Source organism: Nicotiana tabacum, chromosome 1, assembly GCF_000715075.1.
Source record: "Nicotiana tabacum cultivar K326 chromosome 1, ASM71507v2, whole genome shotgun sequence".
Lineage (NCBI taxonomy): Eukaryota > Viridiplantae > Streptophyta > Magnoliopsida > Solanales > Solanaceae > Nicotiana > Nicotiana tabacum.
The window spans coordinates 217,612,268-217,633,148 of record NC_134080.1 but is presented as its reverse complement, the minus strand read 5'-3'; the positions used below and the strand labels follow the sequence as shown (position 1 = coordinate 217,633,148).

General features: G+C 36.4%; 2 protein-coding genes across 2 annotated transcripts; both read left to right on the top strand.

The window, feature by feature from the left end:
• The first annotated feature begins 8,927 nt into the window (after positions 1 to 8,927).
• On the top strand, positions 8,928 to 11,782 carry LOC107770808 (uncharacterized). The gene is made up of 2 exons (XM_016590142.2): positions 8,928 to 9,882; positions 11,486 to 11,782. The coding sequence occupies exons 1-2, from the start codon at positions 9,551 to 9,553 to the stop codon at positions 11,541 to 11,543; spliced, it is 390 nt and encodes a 129-aa protein (XP_016445628.2). The 5' UTR covers positions 8,928 to 9,550; the 3' UTR covers positions 11,544 to 11,782.
• A 4,820-nt stretch (positions 11,783 to 16,602) lies between these two features.
• LOC107770861 (large ribosomal subunit protein uL24c-like) lies at positions 16,603 to 20,495 on the top strand. The gene is made up of 4 exons (XM_075257068.1): positions 16,603 to 16,786; positions 19,427 to 19,465; positions 19,600 to 19,830; positions 20,021 to 20,495. Exons 1-4 carry the CDS (start codon positions 16,694 to 16,696, stop codon positions 20,225 to 20,227), a joined length of 570 nt encoding a protein of 189 aa, XP_075113169.1. The 5' UTR covers positions 16,603 to 16,693; the 3' UTR covers positions 20,228 to 20,495.
• Positions 20,496 to 20,881: the final 386 nt, after the last annotated feature.

The following is a 20,881-nucleotide window of genomic DNA, read 5'->3' as shown; positions in this document are numbered from 1 at the left end:
CCACTGGATTAAAATAACGGATGGCTCAGATTAGGCTTAGGATAAAACAAGATAAAAATAAAGAAAAATACATAAAATTCTCTAAAAGATGTGGGGTCAGAGTGTGAAGGGTGTGCTAGGCGTGTGTTTTAGAATGTTGGCGCCTATGTGGCGCTGACATGGGGCTTATATGTAGGAGTGGCAATTTGAGCCCAAACCCACTAACCCACCCAACTAGCCCAGAGATTAATGAGTTGGGCTACAAATATTTTAGCTCATGAGTCAATTTGGGTTGAGCCCAAGTTAACCCATTATTTTTTATAGCCCATTCTGACCCATTTAACAGCTCAAATGCAACCCATGAAACTCACCAAAAAACAAAGTATTTCAACCCAATATATCTAGAAATTTACTTAGTTGCCCTAATTTTATTTATTATTTTTTTTTGTATTTTTAATTTTCTATTCTTCTGTTTTTCTACACCACCCAACCTACCCCTACCCCTACCCCCGCGCAAAACCCCCCAAAAAAATTTACTTTTTTTTGTATTTTAAATTTTCTATTTTTTTGTTTTTCTGCGCCACCCACTTTTTTGCACCACCCACCCTCCTCCCGCAAACCCCCTCAATTTTTTTTTACTTTTTTTTGTATTTTTAATTTTCTGTTTTCTGTTTTTTCATTTTTCTGCACCACTCACCCACCCCAACCCCCGCTCACCCCCACTCGTAAATATTTTTTCAACTTACATATTTTAAGTTTCTAGTTTTTTATTTTTATGCACCACCCACCCTACCCCCTGCCCCTTACCCTCCCACCCCGGCGCAAACCCCCTCAAAAAAAACTTCACTTTTTTTTTGTATTTTCAATTTTTTATTTTTTTTTATTTTTCTGCACCACCCACCCCCACCCTCACCCATAAAATATTTGTCAACTTACATATTTTAAGGTAAAATATTTTTTTATTCAAGATGAGCATGATTCTAATATGGGTCAAGTTGGGCGGGTTGGGTTATGACCCATTGTTTAGCCCATCTTACCCAAATACACTTTGGGTAGGGTTGGGCAATGACCCATTTATTGACCTAACTCATCTTGACCCGCCCAAATTCAGCCCAACCCGCCCATTTGCCACCCCTACTTATATGGAGCTGACATGAAAAAGAAGTAGAGTAGGTGGGCTGGTGGGTATAGGCCTCCGATTTGGGCTATGGATAGGGCTAAATCTCTTCTTCTTTATCTTTTATTTGGGCTTCTTAAATCTTGATATGCCTAATAGTAAATATTTATATTAAATAGTTTTCTAGTGTTTAAAAAATTATAAATTTGTGTTGTAAAAATCCATTTAGTAGATAACCACTAATTTAAAATGGGCATGTAATAAATATGTAAATCACCTGAATAACTATATTACAAATAGGAGTAGAATCAATGCAATGCAGTGACAAATATTTGTAAAAAGAGAATATTATTAGTTGATTGACGTTGAATGAAATTAATTGAGATATAAAATCGTCGTCATCGTCGAGGTAGTAGTAGTAGTAGTAGTAGTAATAATAATAATAATAATAATAATAATAATATCTCGTGATGATAACGACAAAAATAAGAATAATAAAATAACAATACTAATTAGATAAAATAGTAAAATAAATATTCTTACATAATAAACGATATTAGAAGCTCAAATAAATAATTTGGAAGAAAAGATGGACAAAATTGGATGTCAACACCACCCAGCAGGCAACAGGCAAGCAGAGTCCTCCAACAAGTCAATACTAAACATCATGAAGAAAAAGCTTGAAGACGCTAAGGGACTGTCGCTGGAGATACTACCAGAAGTATTGCGGGCTTACTGAACAACTCCGAAGACGAGCATAGGAGAGACGCCCTACTATTTGGTCTATGAACCGAGGTAGTAATACTAGTCAAGGTCAGAGAACCTAGCCTAAGGTACTCCCATGAGAGCGGTACAAACAACGACGAGAGCAGAAGGCAGGAGCTCGATGAAGTCGACGAACGAAGAGATATGACCTATATAAGAATGATCACCCAAAAACAACAAGCAGAACGCTATTATAACAAGAAAGCAAAGGTCAGGCCACTCAAAGTCGGGGATTACGTACTTAAAGCTAAAACACATGTGAGCAAAGACCCCAGGAAAGGCAAGTTGGGAACGAATTGGGACGGTCCGTACAAAATCACAGCAAAAGCAAATAAAGGGTCATTTCAATTAGAAACAATGGAAAGAAAGCTACTACCAAACAACTGGAATATTAGCCACCACAAATACTTCAACTTTTAAGAGATAAAGCGTCCCCCAAGTCGTACTCTTTTTTCCCTCACTTGAGTTTTGTCCTAGTTAGGATTTCTCAAGGAGGTTTTTAACGAGACGACAAAGGGGACACTTTAAGATGAAGTATACTAAGATGGGAGCGTGACTGCTAATTCATTGCTCTACCTCTCAAACACTCTCCAGGTCAACTAATGAAGGGACTAGATAGACTAAGACTGGGACTGGAACGCCAGCCAATGCCCGATAAATTTGTAATATATCTCCAAGTATGTAACCAGAGCAATAATGCCAAGATAATAAACTTTACACTTATCAACACATCTTTCTCAAATTTAGGTTACGTTCGACCTTGTTCGAACTAACACATACTAGCTCTCGGCCATAACAAAATTTAGGTTACATTCGACCTTGTTCGAACTAACACCTACTGGCCCTCTGCTATAACAAAATTTAGTTTACGTTCGACCTTGTTTGAACTAACACCTGCTGGCCCTCGGCCATAACAAAATTTAGGTTACATTCGACCTTGTTCGAGCTAACACCTACTGGCCCTCGGCTATAACAAAATTTAGGTTACATTAGACCTTGTTCGAACTAACACCTGCTGGCCCTCGGCCATAACAAAATTTAGGTTATGTTCGACCTTGTTCGAACTAACACATACTGGCCCTCGGCCATACTAATATATAGGTTACGTTTGACCTTGTCCGAACTAACACCTACTAGCCCTTAGCCATAATCAAATTTAGGTTATACTCGACCTCGTTCAAACTAACACCTACTGGCCCTTGGCCATAAATCTAAATTACATTTGACCTTGTTCGAATCAACACTTGCCGGACCTCGGCCATATTCTAACACACAAAGAATGAGCCAAGGTATCCAAGCAACAGAAGCCAAAAACATACAAATACAGAAAACGAACTACAGGAAAAGAAGCAGACGCAAAAAACAAATTTGGCATTGCCGACTTAAAACATCTATTACAAAGGCTCGTGAAGATGCCGCCAAAAATGCACAATATTTACAAAAAAGAGAAGAAGAAAAACTATTGATCACCGCCATCATGGCCTTCTACGCCCTCAGTACCTTGTTCATCTCCACTCACGCTATCCATGCCCTTAGGATAAGCGGCGACATACCAAGCGTCCTATTCAAGCCTATCCATATATTCATCATCCTCATCATCACCCTCAGGAGTAGCAGATCATACCCGCAAGCGATTAAAGCTTCATGAGCCTTAACACGAACACCCTCGAGGGTGACCTCAGAAACGGATCCCCCCTTATGCAAATCTCGATATACATCCAATTGAGCCTCGGCATGAATACACTCCTCATACAATTCCCGAGGAACATTAGGAAAGTCCGAAGTATGAGAAGAAGAGGACCGTATAAGGAGTTGAGCCTTCTCAGCTTCCAACACGACCACCCGACCATGAAGGATGGTGTTATCTTTCTCCAGCTTTCCGACCCTATCCTCTAGTTGTTCCTCCTTAGCCTTCGTCGTGGACTGGTCATTCTCCCGCTCGGCCTGGAGGGCGTTGTACGCAAGCTCAAGCACCACCAGTCTTCTCTGAGCATCAAAGCGAAGAGACTCTGCCTTCTCAAGCTCACTCTGTTTCTCATAAACTTCACCATTAAGGCCCTCCAACAGAAGCCGACATTCCTCCAATCGCCTGCACAGCTCGACCACTTGTGCTTAAAGGTCACTGCATTGGGCCTTCACGCCCTTACTGACCTTAAGCTCCTCTTCCTTACTTCTCAACGTCCTTTCAAGGATGCTGCATTTTTCAATGGACTTCACCGACTCATCATTTTTCTCCTTCAACTCACTTCGAAGGGCTTGCATGTTGCCACCCTCATCAAGTCATCGATGAAACTCCCGGTACTTGCGATGGTACTCAAAATACTTGTTTTTCAATCTTACAAAAAATTCCCTATGCCTTTCCTCCCTCCGCGCTCTCGATCTCCAAAATCATAGTTTGCGACAAGAAGAAGGAAAGAAATGAGTCAAAAACAAAAACAAAGACAAAAGAAGAAAATAATAGGACACTGAAAACTCACTCTAAGGCAAAGGACAACAATACTCCTCGACAGAGTAGCGTCACTCAAATCATGATCCATAGGAATCACAATGGTCCTTGTAGACCTCTCCAACCTCACCTCGAGTTGGGTAAATCCTTCCTACACCATCTTCAGTTCGCCGCATCGACGTCTGAACCCGTATTATAACTTTCCTCAGCAACGTCTTTGCCTCTCTCATCGGCTGGCAAAGTAGTATCATCAGTTGGTCGAGAAGTCGATGATCCCTCTTGCTGAGAAGTATCAAGGACTCCAATAATCAACCCTTCGGCCTCCGTCATTGCAGAAGGAAGAGACATACCCACGTTGACCTCCGTCGACCTTGGAGTATCTAATACATGCTCGACGTCGTCTCCGATGACAATGGTCGTCGTCTCACGGAGCGTTAAGTCACCCCCTTATTAAGCCAACAGCCCGGGCAACCCCTTCACCAGCATCTACAAACCTTATTTTGCGAGGCATCATGTCTTCATCGCCAGGTTCAATCTCGTCATGTTCATCTATGAGACGGTATAAGAAGGGGGTCGAGGTCCCCGTGGTCGAGGAAGGAACAGGACCAGACGCAGTAGTAGGAGAAATGGGGGCATGAGTAGAGGCATCTGAGGGAGAGGAAGGGATCAGGTCATGAACAGAGGTTGTCGCAGTCAAAATGGGGTCAGAAGCTAAAGACTTAGTGTTTTTTCTCTTCTGATGCGCGGACGCAGGGGATTTCAATTTCCTCGAAGCTAAATGTGGACCAAAGAATAAGATAAAAGATACAAGGATAGCCAAAAGATGAAAATAACTAAGACATCGGTAAGACAGATGACTCACCAGCCGAAGGGGGATGAGGCCTAAAGTTCTTCAAAACGTCGGACCATTCACGGATCCCGACGATGTAAGTCAGGAGTCGACCGACCCAGCCGGATATGTCCTCGACAAAAGGAGGGGGCGAGGTCTTAGCTACATGAGGAAAGGATGAGAGGTCAAAACCCATGACCAAGCAAACATAAGTTATATACATGCATACAAGAGAAGTAGGTACTCACGATTGTAGGTCCAAGCCTCGGGAAAGCTATCAACACTGGCTACCACGTCTTTGGTTCTTATGAAGAAAAATTTAAACCAAAATTGACGACTGGCTTTATCATCAGTATTTACCACCAAGCATATACCTCCTCAGTGGCGAAGGTTCAACATTATCCCCCTATAAAAGCTTAGGGGTGAACATGTGGATCAGATGCCGAAGTGAGAGTTCGATCCCCGCCAGCTCCACAAATTTAGTGAGCATCCTTATGAGTTTCTAAACGCACGTTGCGAGCTGGGCTGGGCAAACACCATAATAACAATAGAATTCCTCCACTAGCGGAAGGAGAGGAAGGGTGTAGCCGACTTGAAAAGGGTACGCGTAGAAGGCACAAAATAGGGACACGTGAGATTCAATTGTAAGAACAACACTTTGAAAAAAATCAATCTTGACTCAATACAAATTCTATTGAAAAAAATCAATCTTGACTCAATACAAATTCTTACTTTTTACTAAGATTCTCGTCTGTCCTTTACCATCAAATCCAAGAGATCCTTGATTATACAAGGATTTGTTTTTCAATCATTTTTAGGTGGAAGATTCATTTATTCCACTCTTTATTGATTGAATTACTCCTCTTATTTACTTAAATGGCATCTGTTATCATTTATACATTCTACCACTATTCTTGATTATTAAAAGGCATTTGTCACATAGTGACATATTTGTTCTCATAAACGCATATCACTTATTCTTTCTGACATTAAGATTTGAGGATATTATTCTTAATTAAGATTAATTTTTTTTAACTGAAATTAATTATTTGAACCAAGATTTATATTTTTGGGTCAAACAATAGTTTGGTGTAACGCTATTCACACACCAAAATGGTGTTGGATTGGAGCACCAAATCTTACACCAAAATAGTGTTTGGTGTCCAATAAAAGCGTTGTGTTGGAGATGGTCTAAGCTATGCAAACCTGCAAATACTTTTGTAAGTTCTTTCAAGTAGCAACCGCAAACCACGAAATTAATAACTAATTTAGTAGTAAGTACTATTTATTTATTCAGCCTTGTAATTCCTTTGACTTGTTCATAGTAAGCAAGTCAATTTCGTGATCTAGCTGCCACCTGCCAAAGTGCCAATGATGTTGTTTGTTAATGTACTTATATTGTATAGGTGGTTAAAACGTCTTTGAAAATCCAAGCATAAACCATTTATGGAGATGAAAGATTTAGACATGTTTATTTCGTATTGGTTGGTGATTATACTGGACATCCACTAACTCACACAAATTAGAATCTTGCCCCTTTATTCAATTGATTAGTTTATTTATTTATTTATTTTAGCCGGCAAGTTGATATATGATTGAAGAAAGGTTATAATATTATTATTTGTTAAAAAAAAATTAGCGTGCCTTGCGTGTGACATTTTAAATTTAACATTATTGTTTTACATTGTCTTTCCTAAGAGTGAGTCATGCTTTTGAAATTTGGAAACGTATTAACAATATACTAAGATCGATGGATAAAATAAAAAATTGATTTCTATCTATTGACAAGATATTTGGCACGCTCACTGAAATTTGAATTATTTCAATAGAAAAGCTTTAATCTCATTATCAGTATAACTTGACAAACTCTAGTTATTGGTTACTAACCTTCATTTATTTTCTTAAGTCTCTCCCTTAAAAAATTTACTCCTATTCGATATTTACACCAATTTAATGGATATGATAGATAGACAGATAGTGGCGAAGCTAGAAATTTCTCCAAGGGTATTCAAATTTTAAAAAAGTTAAAAAATTCTCGGCAAAGGGTGTTCAATATGTGTTATATACATCTAAAATGTAATGTTTTACCTATATACACAATGTAATTTTTCGACGAGAGTTGATCACCCTTAAGACCATGTGGCTTGGCCACTGTAGACAAAGGTGAGACCTATAAGAAATTTTTACCTCCTATAGCAAAGGTTAACACTTTATTTATTTTAAATAAATGTCATTTAAAAAAATTATATTCTATAGATACCTTTTAAGGTTTATAGCAAAATATTTAATTTTGGTTACCTCTTAGCCCTAAGCCACTAAATACGCTATTCAGGTACACTATTTTCTTTCTCTTTCTACTTTGATACATCTCATTCTCTTTCCCCATCCCATTAAAATTTCCGCTCTCCTCCTCCTTCCATCGAATACTCGAGTACTGAATGTATCCCGCTCATTCTGTGTCAATCTTAATAGTTTACTTGTTTCGTTTGTTTATCCATGTTTTGTGTGTTTGAAGTCTTTAAGTGTCAATGGACTTTCAATCTCGTCATCCAAATCCAGACCCACAAATCAACTTTCGGGTACCTTATCGGACTCTATGGGATTTCGGGTACTGAACTCTCCAATGCCATGGGGACAAATCCAAAGGAGATGAAGCCTCGGATCGACGACGGCGTGGGAACTTTGAGATTCAGGGTTTTTGCTCGACGGTGGATTCGCCGGAAATTAGGGTTTGTTCTTGAACAAAGAAGACTGATTTTAGGGTTGAGCAACTTGATTTCCTATTAATATATTTCAATATATTTTCAACATATCACACTGTATTTTCATGTATTTCATTGTATTCATTGTCTTTTTTCCCATTGTAATTCAATATATCTCGTTGTATTCCATGTATTTCATTGTATTCACTATCTTTTTTTCTCATTGTATTTCAATGTATCCCGCTGTATTCTATGTATTTCATTGTATTCACTGTCTCGCTATATACCATGAATGTATTCATATGTTTTTTTAATTAACATAATTTATTTATTCAGATGTATTATATAATTTCTCTGAAGATTGCTACGTTTTTGGGGTATTTTTCGGTTGAGAATCTTTTTTATAACTAAAAAATACAAAATTTGTGTGTTATAATTGGGTTTGTTGAGTTATATTAGGAGTCTATTATGTTAATTGATTCATTTTCCATTTTAAAAACAGTGTAATCCCCTATTTCACGCCGTGAATACAGTCGAATACAATAATTTGTCCAGCTGTAATCCCATGTTTCACTCCATGAATACAGTCGAATACACTCGAATACAACAACTGATTAGCTGGACTTCCTTGATTCACGCCTATTTTTGCTACTGTATTCATAATACAATAAATAAATATATCAAATACATCTTATAACCACAGAAAAGGTATCTATAATCCGTAATATAGCAAATGGTATCTATAGATGGCTAATTACTACTAAAAGATAGTGCTTTATGAAAATTTCCCTAATATCAAAGCGGTAAATGAGCAGCAATTAGCACATTAGGCCCACAAACACAGTAATATCAACAAAAAGTAAAGCCAAGTACAGATTACATTAAAAGCTTGAATTTTAATTTGTCACTATTTTTGTTGCTCGAGTCGAATTGTGCGTTACTTTGGTTCCGGACTCATAAGAGGTGGAAGTCGGATTTAAAGTTTATGCATACAGGATTCTAATTTTTTTATATTATTAGGTTCTAAATTAATAATTTGTACATATTCAATGAATTTCTTAAGACAAATAAAAAGTTTAGACCAAAACTATTGGATTCAATCGAACTCGTAACCGAAGGGCTGATTCCGGTCATATACATAGTTATCACCAAATCATAATTAATTAATATACATTCTCACCTCAATTTTGTGATTGTAGACAAATTTACACCATAGGTGGATAAGTCTTTTTGGGAATGGATAAAACGTCAAACTCGAAAACAATAAAGGACAATAATGTTTCCACTGTCCGTACTGCTCGCAAAACCTCTTACCCCAATCTACAACAAAGAGCTTCAAGATCCAGCATAGGCAGAAAGAGATAGAGAGAAAGAGAGCTGTAGAGAGTCGGAGAAAAACAGAGATGCATAGATAGAAAAAAAAAAATTCTATCATAGACATTTTATCAAACACCTTTCATACAATATTTATTTTTCTAAACGCGACTCTCTTATCCTAACATTAGTTATATATCTAGAGAATAACAAACCACTTCTATCACCCATTTTATCAAACACCTTTCGTACAATCTTTATTTTTCTTAACGCGATAGTTTATATGTATAGATAGAGAGAGATCAAACCACTTCTATCACAGACATTTTATCAAACGCCTTTCGTGCAATCTTTATTTTTCTAAAAGCGACTATATATACGTTACATACCCGGTAAATATGAAGTTTTTTGTTGAATTGGTGGCCTGCTGTGGCTGTTCTTCATATCGTGTGCGACAGGTTGAAGCAGAGGAGATGGGACCTCTTGTACCTGCAGCTGCTGAAACGTCGTCTGATAATAATAATAATAATAATAATATTATGTATAAAAGGAGGAAGCAAGGGAGACGAGTGAAAGCGAGATCGGCTGGTTCATTTCCTGATTGGAAACCGTCTCTTTCGTCTATATCAGAGGATCATGATGCTTTCCCTACAAGAATGGCTGTTAATTCCAACAGGAATCTGAAGAAGAGCGCAACTGCTTCTCGTCATCATCATCGCGATAAAGTCAGGTACTCCCTCGTTTCATTTTATGTATTGAGTTTAGTAATGTAGAAAAAGCTTTTGATCTTGCAATATGAAACTAAAGGGGCCAGACACAAAGTCGGGCTCAGGATTTAAAGTTTGTGGGTTCTGAATTCGTCATAGAATTCATAGTTCGTCTTAGTTCGCAATTAAGTATTTATACATATTTAATAAATTTCTTAATACAAATACGAAGTCTAAGCAAAAATTATTGGATTAACTGAGGCACAATAATGATTTAAAATTTATGGGTTCCTACAATAATAATTGGATTCGCAGAATATTTATAGAGATTTTAGAAATATCTTATTATATATATATATAGATATACAGGATCTGGGCAATGTGCCCGACTGCCCGTAGTCAATACTGTGGATCTGCCACTGTGTGCATAACAGATCAATAGCGTTACGACATCAAGTTCATCTCATTCCAGTATTTTTTTATGCGAAGAAAAAATTTGTTTAAAAGTCCACAAATATGTAGATATAAACCTATAATTTAAAAAATACAATAAATTCAAGCAAGAACCTCAATGGTTAAAGCTATAAAGCTTAAAATGGATCCGCCTCTATTTGGCTATGTGAATTCAACTAAATATCATATTGAAATATATGTGTGTATATATATATATATATACACACAATAAGATCCCGCTTTTTTTTTTGTTGAACTAATTCGCTTCCATTTGGCTAAATCTTGCTTCCTCTTTGAAAATTCGGATTCAGAATTTCTTTTCGTTTTCCTTTTACGCATATTTTTTCTTTTAAATTTGTTTATTAATTACTGTTTATACGGATAAATATACATGTTCGCTTGGTCATAAAAACTACTTCCTTCGTCTCAGCGCTTAAGCTACAAGGTCCAAGTATTGTGAAATTAGATACCATTCCTGTTAGATTTATCAAATTTTCCTAAAGAAATTTTATATATGTAAAAGCTACGTAAAATTATTACTCAGTTAGTATAAATTCTTAATAAAAATGTTTATTCAAATGTTTAAAAGTTTCAAAAATTTCCTCTTAAATTTTGTGTCAAGTCAAACTACTTCATATAAATTAAAATACAGAAAGTATCATAATAAAGAATGTATTGTTCCTTGGTGGGTTCATTCGGTACGAAAGAAAATTAATCGCACCAATGAATTTCGGATATTGAATTACAACATTGACACTAGACATTTCTGCATGCTTCTTCGTGTTATTTTGTTACCTTTGCCCAGGAGCTCCTTGTTTTTGACTTTACTTCCTTGTGACTCAAACCCGTAACCTCAGAATTGAAGGTGGAGGGTGTTTACTGTTTACCGCTTGAGCAACCCCTTTTGGTTACTTTCCAAACCCATAAACTCATAATTGAAGGTCGAGGGTGCTCACTACTTGAGCAACCCTCTTTTGTCACTTTTTTGTGTTTTGGTCTCATAATTAGTTTATGGTTTAGGTCTATTGGAAACAGCCTCTCTACCTGCTTTAGGTAGGGATAAGGTTTGCGTACAGACTACCCTCCCCAGATCCCGCACGTTGGGATCAAACTGAGTTTGTTGTTGTTGTAATTGGTTTATGGTTTAATTGTTTTTTTTTTCCTGTTCTACAGGATAGCTTGCTTTTCTGCAATGGGTCCAGCATTTGCTCCCACTCCTTTCTTGATGTGATATTGGGAGTTGGGACTAATCCAAATTACCCTCCTGCTCTCTTTTGTTTTGTAAATTTAAACTCTGTATATCGTGTAAAGTTTTTTTTTTCTTTTTTCTTTTTTCATTTCTCTTCAATTTCCATTATGTTCTCTCTCCCTATCTGTATTAATGCAAGGGCTGTAATATTTGTAAAAATGAAAAGGAAAAAAAAATACTCCAAAACTATATTAAGTATATATGGATAAACTTATTGAGAATATTTGTTTAATAAGTAGTGAATTGTGGATCTATGACACTTCTGAAAAATCCATAATGGACTTTGTCCCTTCACCTATAGACGGCGACTTGGCTTTGCTATCGGTATAGAGTTTCGAAATACCGAGTGGAAAACAAGAAATTAGTCGCCATATAAAACTTGCTAAGCCTCACTTCCTTCTCCACTTCTCTTATTAAGTGTAAAACGATGCGACCTCATATACTTAAACGCGTAAGATACATTGTGATGTATGGAATATAGGTTAAAATGTTTTATATGGCGATTAATTTCTTGTTTTCCACTCGGTATTTCGAAACTCACTTTGAGACTTGACTAATCCAGACTTGTTCGCGGAATTTCAGATAATGGAACTATACAACTAAAAGCAAGGAAAAAACAAAATGTTGAGAGAGACTAGACAGGGACTTCAAAAATACAATAAAAATAATTACGTTTCATAGCCTGTTTGGCAAAAAATTGAGGTGTTTAACCAAGCTTTTGGAAGAAAAAAAAAGTGCTTTTGAGAAGAAGCAGAAGCAGTTTTGGAGAAGCAGAAAAAAGTAGTTTCTCTCCAAAAGTATTTTTCTGAGAAGCACTTTTGAGAAAAATACACTTAGAAGCACTTTTCAAAAGCTTGGTCAAACACTAATCATTGCTCAAAAGTGTTTTTCAAATTAATTAGTCAAACACAAATTGTTTCTCGCTAAAAGCACTTTTTTAAAAAAGTACTTTTGAAAAAATACTTTTCAAAATAAGCTAATTTTAGAAGTTTGGCCAAACGGGCTATGACAGTCCCAAATTGTTGAGGTAGGACCTCGACAATAAACTAAATAAAATAGACAGAAGAAGGGCAATTTTATACGACTTAAACTACTGCTACTTGTTAATATACTTGGAAAGTATCATATTTGGAAAATTACTATATTTGGATATACTTTAAGTTTAAATTTCTCATTTTACCCTCAGCGATATGATTTTTTAGTCACAAAAGTCATACTATATCTAAGACCTGAGTTCCAAAAGTTAATCTATATCTATCTATCTATATCTATATCTATATCTATCTATATCTATACTATATTAAAAGCACAAAGGCCCTTATCGAAATGTTGATCGCCTTTTTCACCCTTTAAGACAACAACAACAACCCAGTGTAATCCCACAAGTGGGGCCTGGGGAGGGTAATATGTACGCAGACCTTACCTCTATCCCGAGGGGCAAAGAGGTTGTTTCCAGGAGTCCCTCGGCTCAAGAAGGCAACAAGAGACGCTATATTAGTACTATCAATAGACTCATAATAAAATAACATAAAATACCATAAAATCCATAACATAATATAAATACCATAAAATAACAAAGTAACAGCAATATAAGAGATATAGGAAATACGAGAAAGATGTACGGTATACTAATAAACAGCAGATAAAGCCCATCATCAGTAGCTGATCAATAGCATCCTAAGACTAATTCCTAACTGGCTAGTCTCACTCTAGTGCGCTGTAAAAAAAAGAAATCACAATTTCCCCTAACCTACAACCTTAATGCTCGATCTCCATAATTCCCTGTTTAGGGTCATGTCCTCAGTAACCCTAAGTCGCGCCATATCCTGCCTGATCACCTCTCCCCAATACTTCTTAGGTCTCCCTCTACCTCTCCTCGTACCCACCACAGCAGTCGCTCACACCTTCTCACCGGTGCATCAGTGTTCCTCCTCTGAATGTGCCCGAACCATCTGAGTCTTGTTTCCCGCATCTTATCCTCCATGGGGGCCACACCCACCTTCTCTCGAATATCTACATTTCTAATCTTATCCTTCCTTGTATGCCCGCACATCCACCTAAACATCCTCATCTCTGCAACTTTCATCCTCTGGATGTGTGAGATCTTCACCGGCCAATACTCGGTCCTATACAACATAGCAGGCCTAACCAATGCCCTATAAAATTTACCTTTCAGTAACGGTGGCACTTTCTTGTCACACAGAACTCCCGTCGCTAACCTCCATTTCATCCACCCCACCCCTATACGGTGTGTGACATCCTCGTCGATCTCCCCGGTCCCCTGAATAAACGACCTGAGGTACTTGAAACTACCCTTCTTAGGGATGACTTGAGAATCAAGCCTCACTTCCACTCCCGTTTTCGTCAGCTCTGCCCCAAATTTGCACTCAAGGTATTCCGTCTTCGTCCTGCTCAACCTGAAACCTTTGGACTCAAGGGCATGTCTCCAAACCTCTAACCTCTCGCTGACGCCGCGTCGTGTCTCGTCGATTAGGACTATGTCATCAGCAAATAGCATGCACCATGACACTTCCCCTTGAGTATGATGCGTTATAGCATCCATCACCAGGGCACCTCCCCTTTAAGAGTATATTTTATATTGGACAGAGTAGTAATTTTAGTTATTTCCTAATATGTAGGAATAGTCATTAATTATTTTTCTAATATTTAGGGACAATCATTTAATTAATAACCTAATATTTAGGACTTTGATATGAAAAATCATATAATGATCTTTTTGTTGTAAATTGTTTTGTTTAAGAGTCCTTGACGAGCTTCTTTTTTTATTTAAAATGTTTTAGGTTTAGTATTGTTTATTTTCTTTTTCTTTTTTAGAACTCCTTTTCTTCGTATAATTTATGTAATTTGATTATACAATGAGTTACAATAATTTATTCTTTTTCTGATCAGTTGAAAATAATTCATATAATATTTATTATTAATTAAAAAATAAATAAATTGCATTTTATTCTTGAAACAAAATTATTATTTTCTATCAATTTGTTAATCCTGTTAGAATAAGGGAATATCTTTTCAACAAACAAAATCAAAAGAATTATTAAGTTTTGAAGGATTATTTGTGACTGCTGAAATTGAAAAGAAGCATGATAACTTATGAATTCAAAGCGATTGGATTAACAATTAAAATAATTTTTTTAGTTGAATATATTGACTGATGATTGAAAACTTGTATGAAGATTAATAATTTTAGGAAAAATTAACTTTTATTTTATCAGTCAAATATAATATTTTAAAATTCTTTCGTATTGAGATAATGCACACGCGCAAAACATATATCATAAGATTAGTTCATATAAAATGATATGGAGGGAGTTGTAGGCAATTAAAATTTTATTATATTTAAATCCATTAGAAATTTGGATTTAATCTCAAATAAATATATTTTGGTCCAAATAAATATTATGGGCTAATATAATTGAATTAATTATATGAGTCCAATATATATGGATTAATCCATTGGGCTAACCCGTTTAATTGGGCTAAACTGCTAAAGTAATGAGCCCACTTTATTAAGCCCAAGATGACATCTTCCTAGAGGCCCAGTTTGGTGCCACGTGTCATATGACATGGCACAACAAGTCAAACGGAAGAGCCAACGGGATCGTGCCACATGTTAAAATGACTAGACATGCCAAATCAAATTAAAGGGCTAATAAAATCGTGCCACGTGTGCAAGTGACATGTTCTGGCCAATCAGATGCGGCCATGTCACACTTCAATTTGATTGGTCGGAAAGAGTTTGTTCTTATCACAACTCCTCCCTTCCACAACTATAAATAGAGTCTCCATAACCCAAAAAAGACACTAGAAATTATAACAAGAAGCAAGAGAGAACTCGTGGATCAAACGCCGCAAATTTCTCTACAAGTTTCAAGCTTCAAGCAATTAAGTTCAAGCTCAAGAACGAATAACAAATCAGGTTCAAGCTCAAGAACGAAGAACAAATCAAGGTCAAGTTCAAGCAATCAAGCTCAAGCTCAAGAACAAGATCATCGTTCGTGGCAACAAATATAGATTCAAGATCAAGCTCAAAGGCCCTTGAATTTATTTACTGTTGAAAAGTAGAATCAGATGATTCATAGAAATTGTACACTCATAATATTTGAAATAAAATACTACGATTCTTGCGGTATTTTTCGGCCTAATTTTATTTTCTCAACGTAATTTATTGTCTACAGGAGTAATATGGAATATTCTCTTCCAAAAAAGAAGAAAAAAGAAAAAAAGAGAAGTGTATATTTTTAAATCTAATCGAGAGACACTTACATTCCTACTAATGTAATTTTGGGAGAAATTAAAAAATAGCCAGATTTATAATTAGTCATTCAAAAATAGTCCAGTTTCAAAAGTAATCGAAATTTAGCCACTTTTCATGTAAAGATAAATCTGAGCGAAAACATTGTTCAAAACCCGAAAAATACGCCACTATATTATACTGGAGTTCCAGGATAAGTATGCTTGAACTCCAGCATAATATGATGGAGTTCCAGCAAGTATAATTGTCCAGTATAATATACTGAAGTTTGGAGCACTAGTGCTCTAGTCTCCAGTATATTATACTGGAGTCAGCAAAGTATACCAGTCAAACATAATATGTTGGAGTTCATACACAAGTGCACTGAACTCCAGTATATTATGCTGGACCGGTCTTTGTTGCAGCAAAATATTAGCTATTTTTCATTGATTTCGTAAACGCTGGCTATTTTTGAATGACCAGTCCGAAAACTGGCTATACTGTGCTATTTTTACTGTAATTTTCATTATTGATAGACAAATCTTCAACATTGGGGCTTTCTATTTGATTGTATCAAAATGCCCAATGAATTAACATTTAAATATGAAATATTTCATATATATTTTGGCTAGTGAATAAAATTAGTTTTGGTCGGTCGGCCATTGTATTTTGCAAAAAAATTGAAAAAAGAATTTCTTGAATTATTTTGGCAACATGGAAGCTAAAACTTGGGCCGGGTCAACCCGTCCAAGGTCCAATAAAATTGGATTGGCAGATTCCAGATCCAAACAAAGAAATTACTGTAGAAAACTGCTGCTTCCAACTCTATCGTCTTCCCCTCTATTGTCTATTGTGAAAGCTTTCTTCTGTGAAGCAAATGGCAGCTCTGCAGAGCTCGTTTACATCTCTTTCGATCTCCTCCAACTCATTCTTTGGCCAACCTTTTTCTCCTACTCTCTGCCCTCCTCTGGTACTATGCTTTATTTACTACTCTTTTACAATTCCTTCATTTTTTTACTTACTGTTGTCCATTGATATAGGCTCCTATTAAATATTTCTTTTAACTTTTGATTTCTCATTAGGTTCGTCAAGTAATCTGCTGTGTACATTTGTGTTAATGGTTGCTTAATTCTCATAAGACCTGGTACATGTTATTTTGCTGGAATTATCCCGACTGACCCAGTAAAGAAACAACATAACAATAATTTATGACCACCATATTCTTGCAATTGGTAAACACCCTCCCCCCTCCCTCCCAAGCGCTCAATGGCTGAGGGGAAAGAAAAAATGAAGTACCAATTTATATGGTGCACTTTCCTTTATAGTTTGTCTGAAAAATAACACACCTTTCTATATCTAAAAATAATTTAATTTTAAATTTTTATTTTTCTTTTAACGAGATGAGTAATAGCTACACAAACATCGATGACTTATTTTAGACCACGAGTTTTAAAAATATGTCTTTCTTTCTTTAGTTCTGTGCCCACTGCCTGGTCAAACAATGCCACGTAAATTGAGAAGGCGGAAGTAGATGATAGGAGACCTATGGGGGCAAAAACTCTAAAACTAAGGTGCATTTGGTGTGGAGGAAGATGTTTTGCATGAAAATATTTTTCTTAGGAAATATTTTTCTGGTGATTGGGTTATGGGTATAAAGGTCGGCCATACATTTATTTTACACGGTCTAGCATAGTGTATGAAGGTTATGTTTTGGTGATTTTAATGAGTAGTTAATAACATTGTCCAGCTGTTTATTAGAATGTGTGAGATCAGTTGAGAGTTGAAATTTTTATAGAAGGAAAATGATCATCAAAGATTTGGTTTGACCATGAACATCGTGGGTTCAATCCTGACTAGCAAATGAAATCTGATATTTAAGCGGAAACAGGTCAAGAAACAAATGCATTATTTGAAGCTGGAAATAGCGGATTTCTCCATTATCTAATATATATGTGTGTGTGTATAAAGAAGAACGACTTCCGCCCATGTTTACATTAGTCATTTCAAGGATAGGAAACACTTGAAAACATTTCCCTTGTAGAAATATTTTCCGTCGTACCAAAAAACACTAACTAGGCTATGGAAGAGATTAGTGCATATCTAGATCCAATATTGTTAGTCAGTGGGTGGGCAATACCACTGGACTCGTAACTACTATGTGATAGTGGGTACAGAATTAGTATGTGTGTGCGCGTGCATATGTTAAATTGCTCAATTAATATAAAGTTTAAGTTGACGTGGTGCGGCTGCCATACCACATCTTGGGGTTAATCTGTTAATGTGGTTCGTGCTATATGTTTTAATGCTTTTGTTTGCGAGTTTCAAAATGAACTGTCTTTGCTTCGGTCTTACTTGTATCGACTTAATTAAGAGGAAAATGTGCTGTTGAAGAATGGATTTCTACCTGTAGGCTGTAGATATGGAATTACTCTTCTAGGGTGCTAAGTTTGGCCAAATTCTTGATCATTTTAGAGGCTCTGAATGCTTTAAGTTCCGATTTTAATCTCTCTGTTGTTCAACATAACTGGACAAGTAGCTTGTTGATAGCAATATAGCTGCATTTGTTAACATGTAAAGACATCTAATTGCCCTACAATAAATTCTCTCCTTTCATCTTCAAATAGTGTTGACTCTCCTATAGTCACTTACTTCTTCTGCTGAAAGATGCAACATTCTTCAACCTTTCTGGTTTGCCTCTTGAAATGCGGAAAGTTGCTGGTAGATACTTGAGCTGATACGCAGTACCAGAAATGCTGATAAAGTTGCTTTACTAATTACTACTAACTAGTATCATTATTTTAATAAATCTGAATGAGTAGTTGACGGGAACATATTCAGTGGGAAAATTGATACTCCAGAATTTGCATCATAATGAGAGGAATTTTGGCATAGTTGAATAGCTAATATCTCATGGTTTTTGCCCTATGTATACGAGTGCCAATGGCATTCAACTCATCTTTTGTATCGAAGATAACTTTAGCTACCTCTCAGTTCTTATCAGGGAGTTAGGTACTCCTCGATCCTCCCTCAAATCCATTGTACTCTTATTTTGAAAGATGAATAAAATGCCTAATATCACTTTGTACCGGGGGTGGGGCTCGTCTGATAGTGTTTTGTCTTGGACTGCTAGTGGTTAAGTGGTTTATGTTGTGTCCACCCTATTTTTCCATTTTTTCGTAGTATTGTGGCATCATTTCTTGTTATTGTTATTGCTTTTCTTCTGTCTCTTACGATGCTAATATTATGTTTCTTGTTTCTGTTGTTGTCACGGATTCTATTGTCTATTCTCGTCTTCTTGAGCCGAGAGTCTTTAGGAAACAACCTCTCTACTCACCCGGGGTAGGGAAGGTCTGCGTACACTCTACCCTCCTCGTACACCACTTGTGTAATTTTACTGGGTTGTTGTTGTTGAATAAAATGCCTAATATCGATATCAGAATTTCCTCTTCAGAGTATGGACATGCTGTCGTAAGGTTGATGCTCCCTATGCAACTATTTATTGGTCCTCTTTTATCATCCTGCTTTACGTGACTTGTCTTTTTCACGTGTCAAACTGCAACAGGATGCTTTTTTGTTTAATTGATGACAGTCTTCAAATGATACTTTGCAGGTCAAATCAATACAAAGTCCAGCTACCATTGTTGCCAAGGTTGGTACCTTAGATCTTTTTCTGGTCTTTTTCTGTTGTTAGGTTATGAACTTCTTGTATAACTCAAAGAGAAGATTTTCCATGACAAGAACTTTACTGTGTAAAAGCAATCTTCATTTTCATTTCTTCTGCAGCTTAAGCGATGGGAACGGAAGAAGTGTAAGCCAAACAGCCTCCCGGTGCTACACAAAATGCATGTGAAATTGGGAGATACAGTAAAAGTGATATCCGGCCACGATAAAGGTAAGGTTGGAGAGATCACTGAGATTATCAAGCACAACAGCAAAGTCGTCGTAAGTGAGATAAACTTGAAAACCAAGCATGTGAAGAGTAGAGATGAGAATGAACCGGGCCAAATAATCAAGGTTTTCAATTTCTTTCCTTCTCACTGTATCTAATTTTCCTAAAAGTTAATCTCATGTTTCTCTGTTGTTATGGCTCCAACGTATTCAGGACTGAGGCATACTTGTTGTCATTCTCTTTTATTATGGATATGGCTAACATAAACTAATCAGTCTTAATGAGAAAGTAACTTTTTTAGTCTGGTGCTTTCAGATTGAAGCTCCTATTCACAGCTCGAACGTGATGCTTTACTCGAAAGAGCAGAAGGTAGCCAGTCGGGTGGGTCATAAAACACTCGACAACGGAAAAAGGGTCAGGTACCTCGTAAAAACCGGGGAAATTATTGATAGTGCAGAGAACTGGAAGAGAGCTGTCAAAGAGAAGGAAAAAACAACAGAAGCAGTGGCTGCTACTTCTTAGAAGACTGTCCTTGTGAATTCTAGTTGTTGTACTTTCTTCAACTCTCCATTAATGTGTTATCTGTCTGTATTTGTAGCCACTCCCTTAACCATTCCTACAAAAAAGGATTGTTCAAGGCAGAAGGGAAAAGGTACACTAACAATTTTGTATTTGTATTTATTGTAAAAGTTCCATACCTCAAAAGATGGTATATTTGGCTCCAACTTGATGTAAGACCAAGATGAATGTTACAGATTTAGATTTTTTTTTTTTTTTTTTTTGAGAAAAAGCTTGCAGGGAAATCTCACATTTTTTATGTCCAAACACCTACTTAGGGTCGTTTGGTTGGTATTGCTTAGCGGTGGTAAAATGATTAAAAGAAAATAATTATTCACTCATATTATCTATTCAAAAATAGGTTGGATAATGAACTTTTTAAAAATGGGTCAAATATGAAAAAGAATCATTTGATCCACTTAAAAAATGGATAACCATTGGATAACTAATGAGTTTAATGTTTACATTTGTAAAACCTCAAATTAGGGGTTCCTCAAGTTCGGGAAACTAGTAATTCTCTCAAAATTGAACATATTCAAGAAGTCATGGATAATATGGATGTTCATATTATTTGCCGGTTAACCTGTTTTTTATCCTTATTAAATATGAGTCAGGACG

Excerpts from the sequence above, each read along its gene's own strand:
- LOC107770808 (XM_016590142.2), top strand. The coding sequence starts at position 9,551 with ATGAAGTTTTTTGTTGAATTGGTGGCCTGCTGTGGCTGTTCTTCATAT. Across the intron at positions 9,883-11,485 it reads CATCATCGCGATAAAGTCAG|GATAGCTTGCTTTTCTGCAA; the intron begins GTACTCCCTCGT and ends CCTGTTCTACAG.
- LOC107770861 (XM_075257068.1), top strand. The coding sequence starts at position 16,694 with ATGGCAGCTCTGCAGAGCTCGTTTACATCTCTTTCGATCTCCTCCAAC. Across the intron at positions 16,787-19,426 it reads CTACTCTCTGCCCTCCTCTG|GTCAAATCAATACAAAGTCC; the intron begins GTACTATGCTTT and ends GATACTTTGCAG. Across the intron at positions 19,466-19,599 it reads CAGCTACCATTGTTGCCAAG|CTTAAGCGATGGGAACGGAA; the intron begins GTTGGTACCTTA and ends TTTCTTCTGCAG.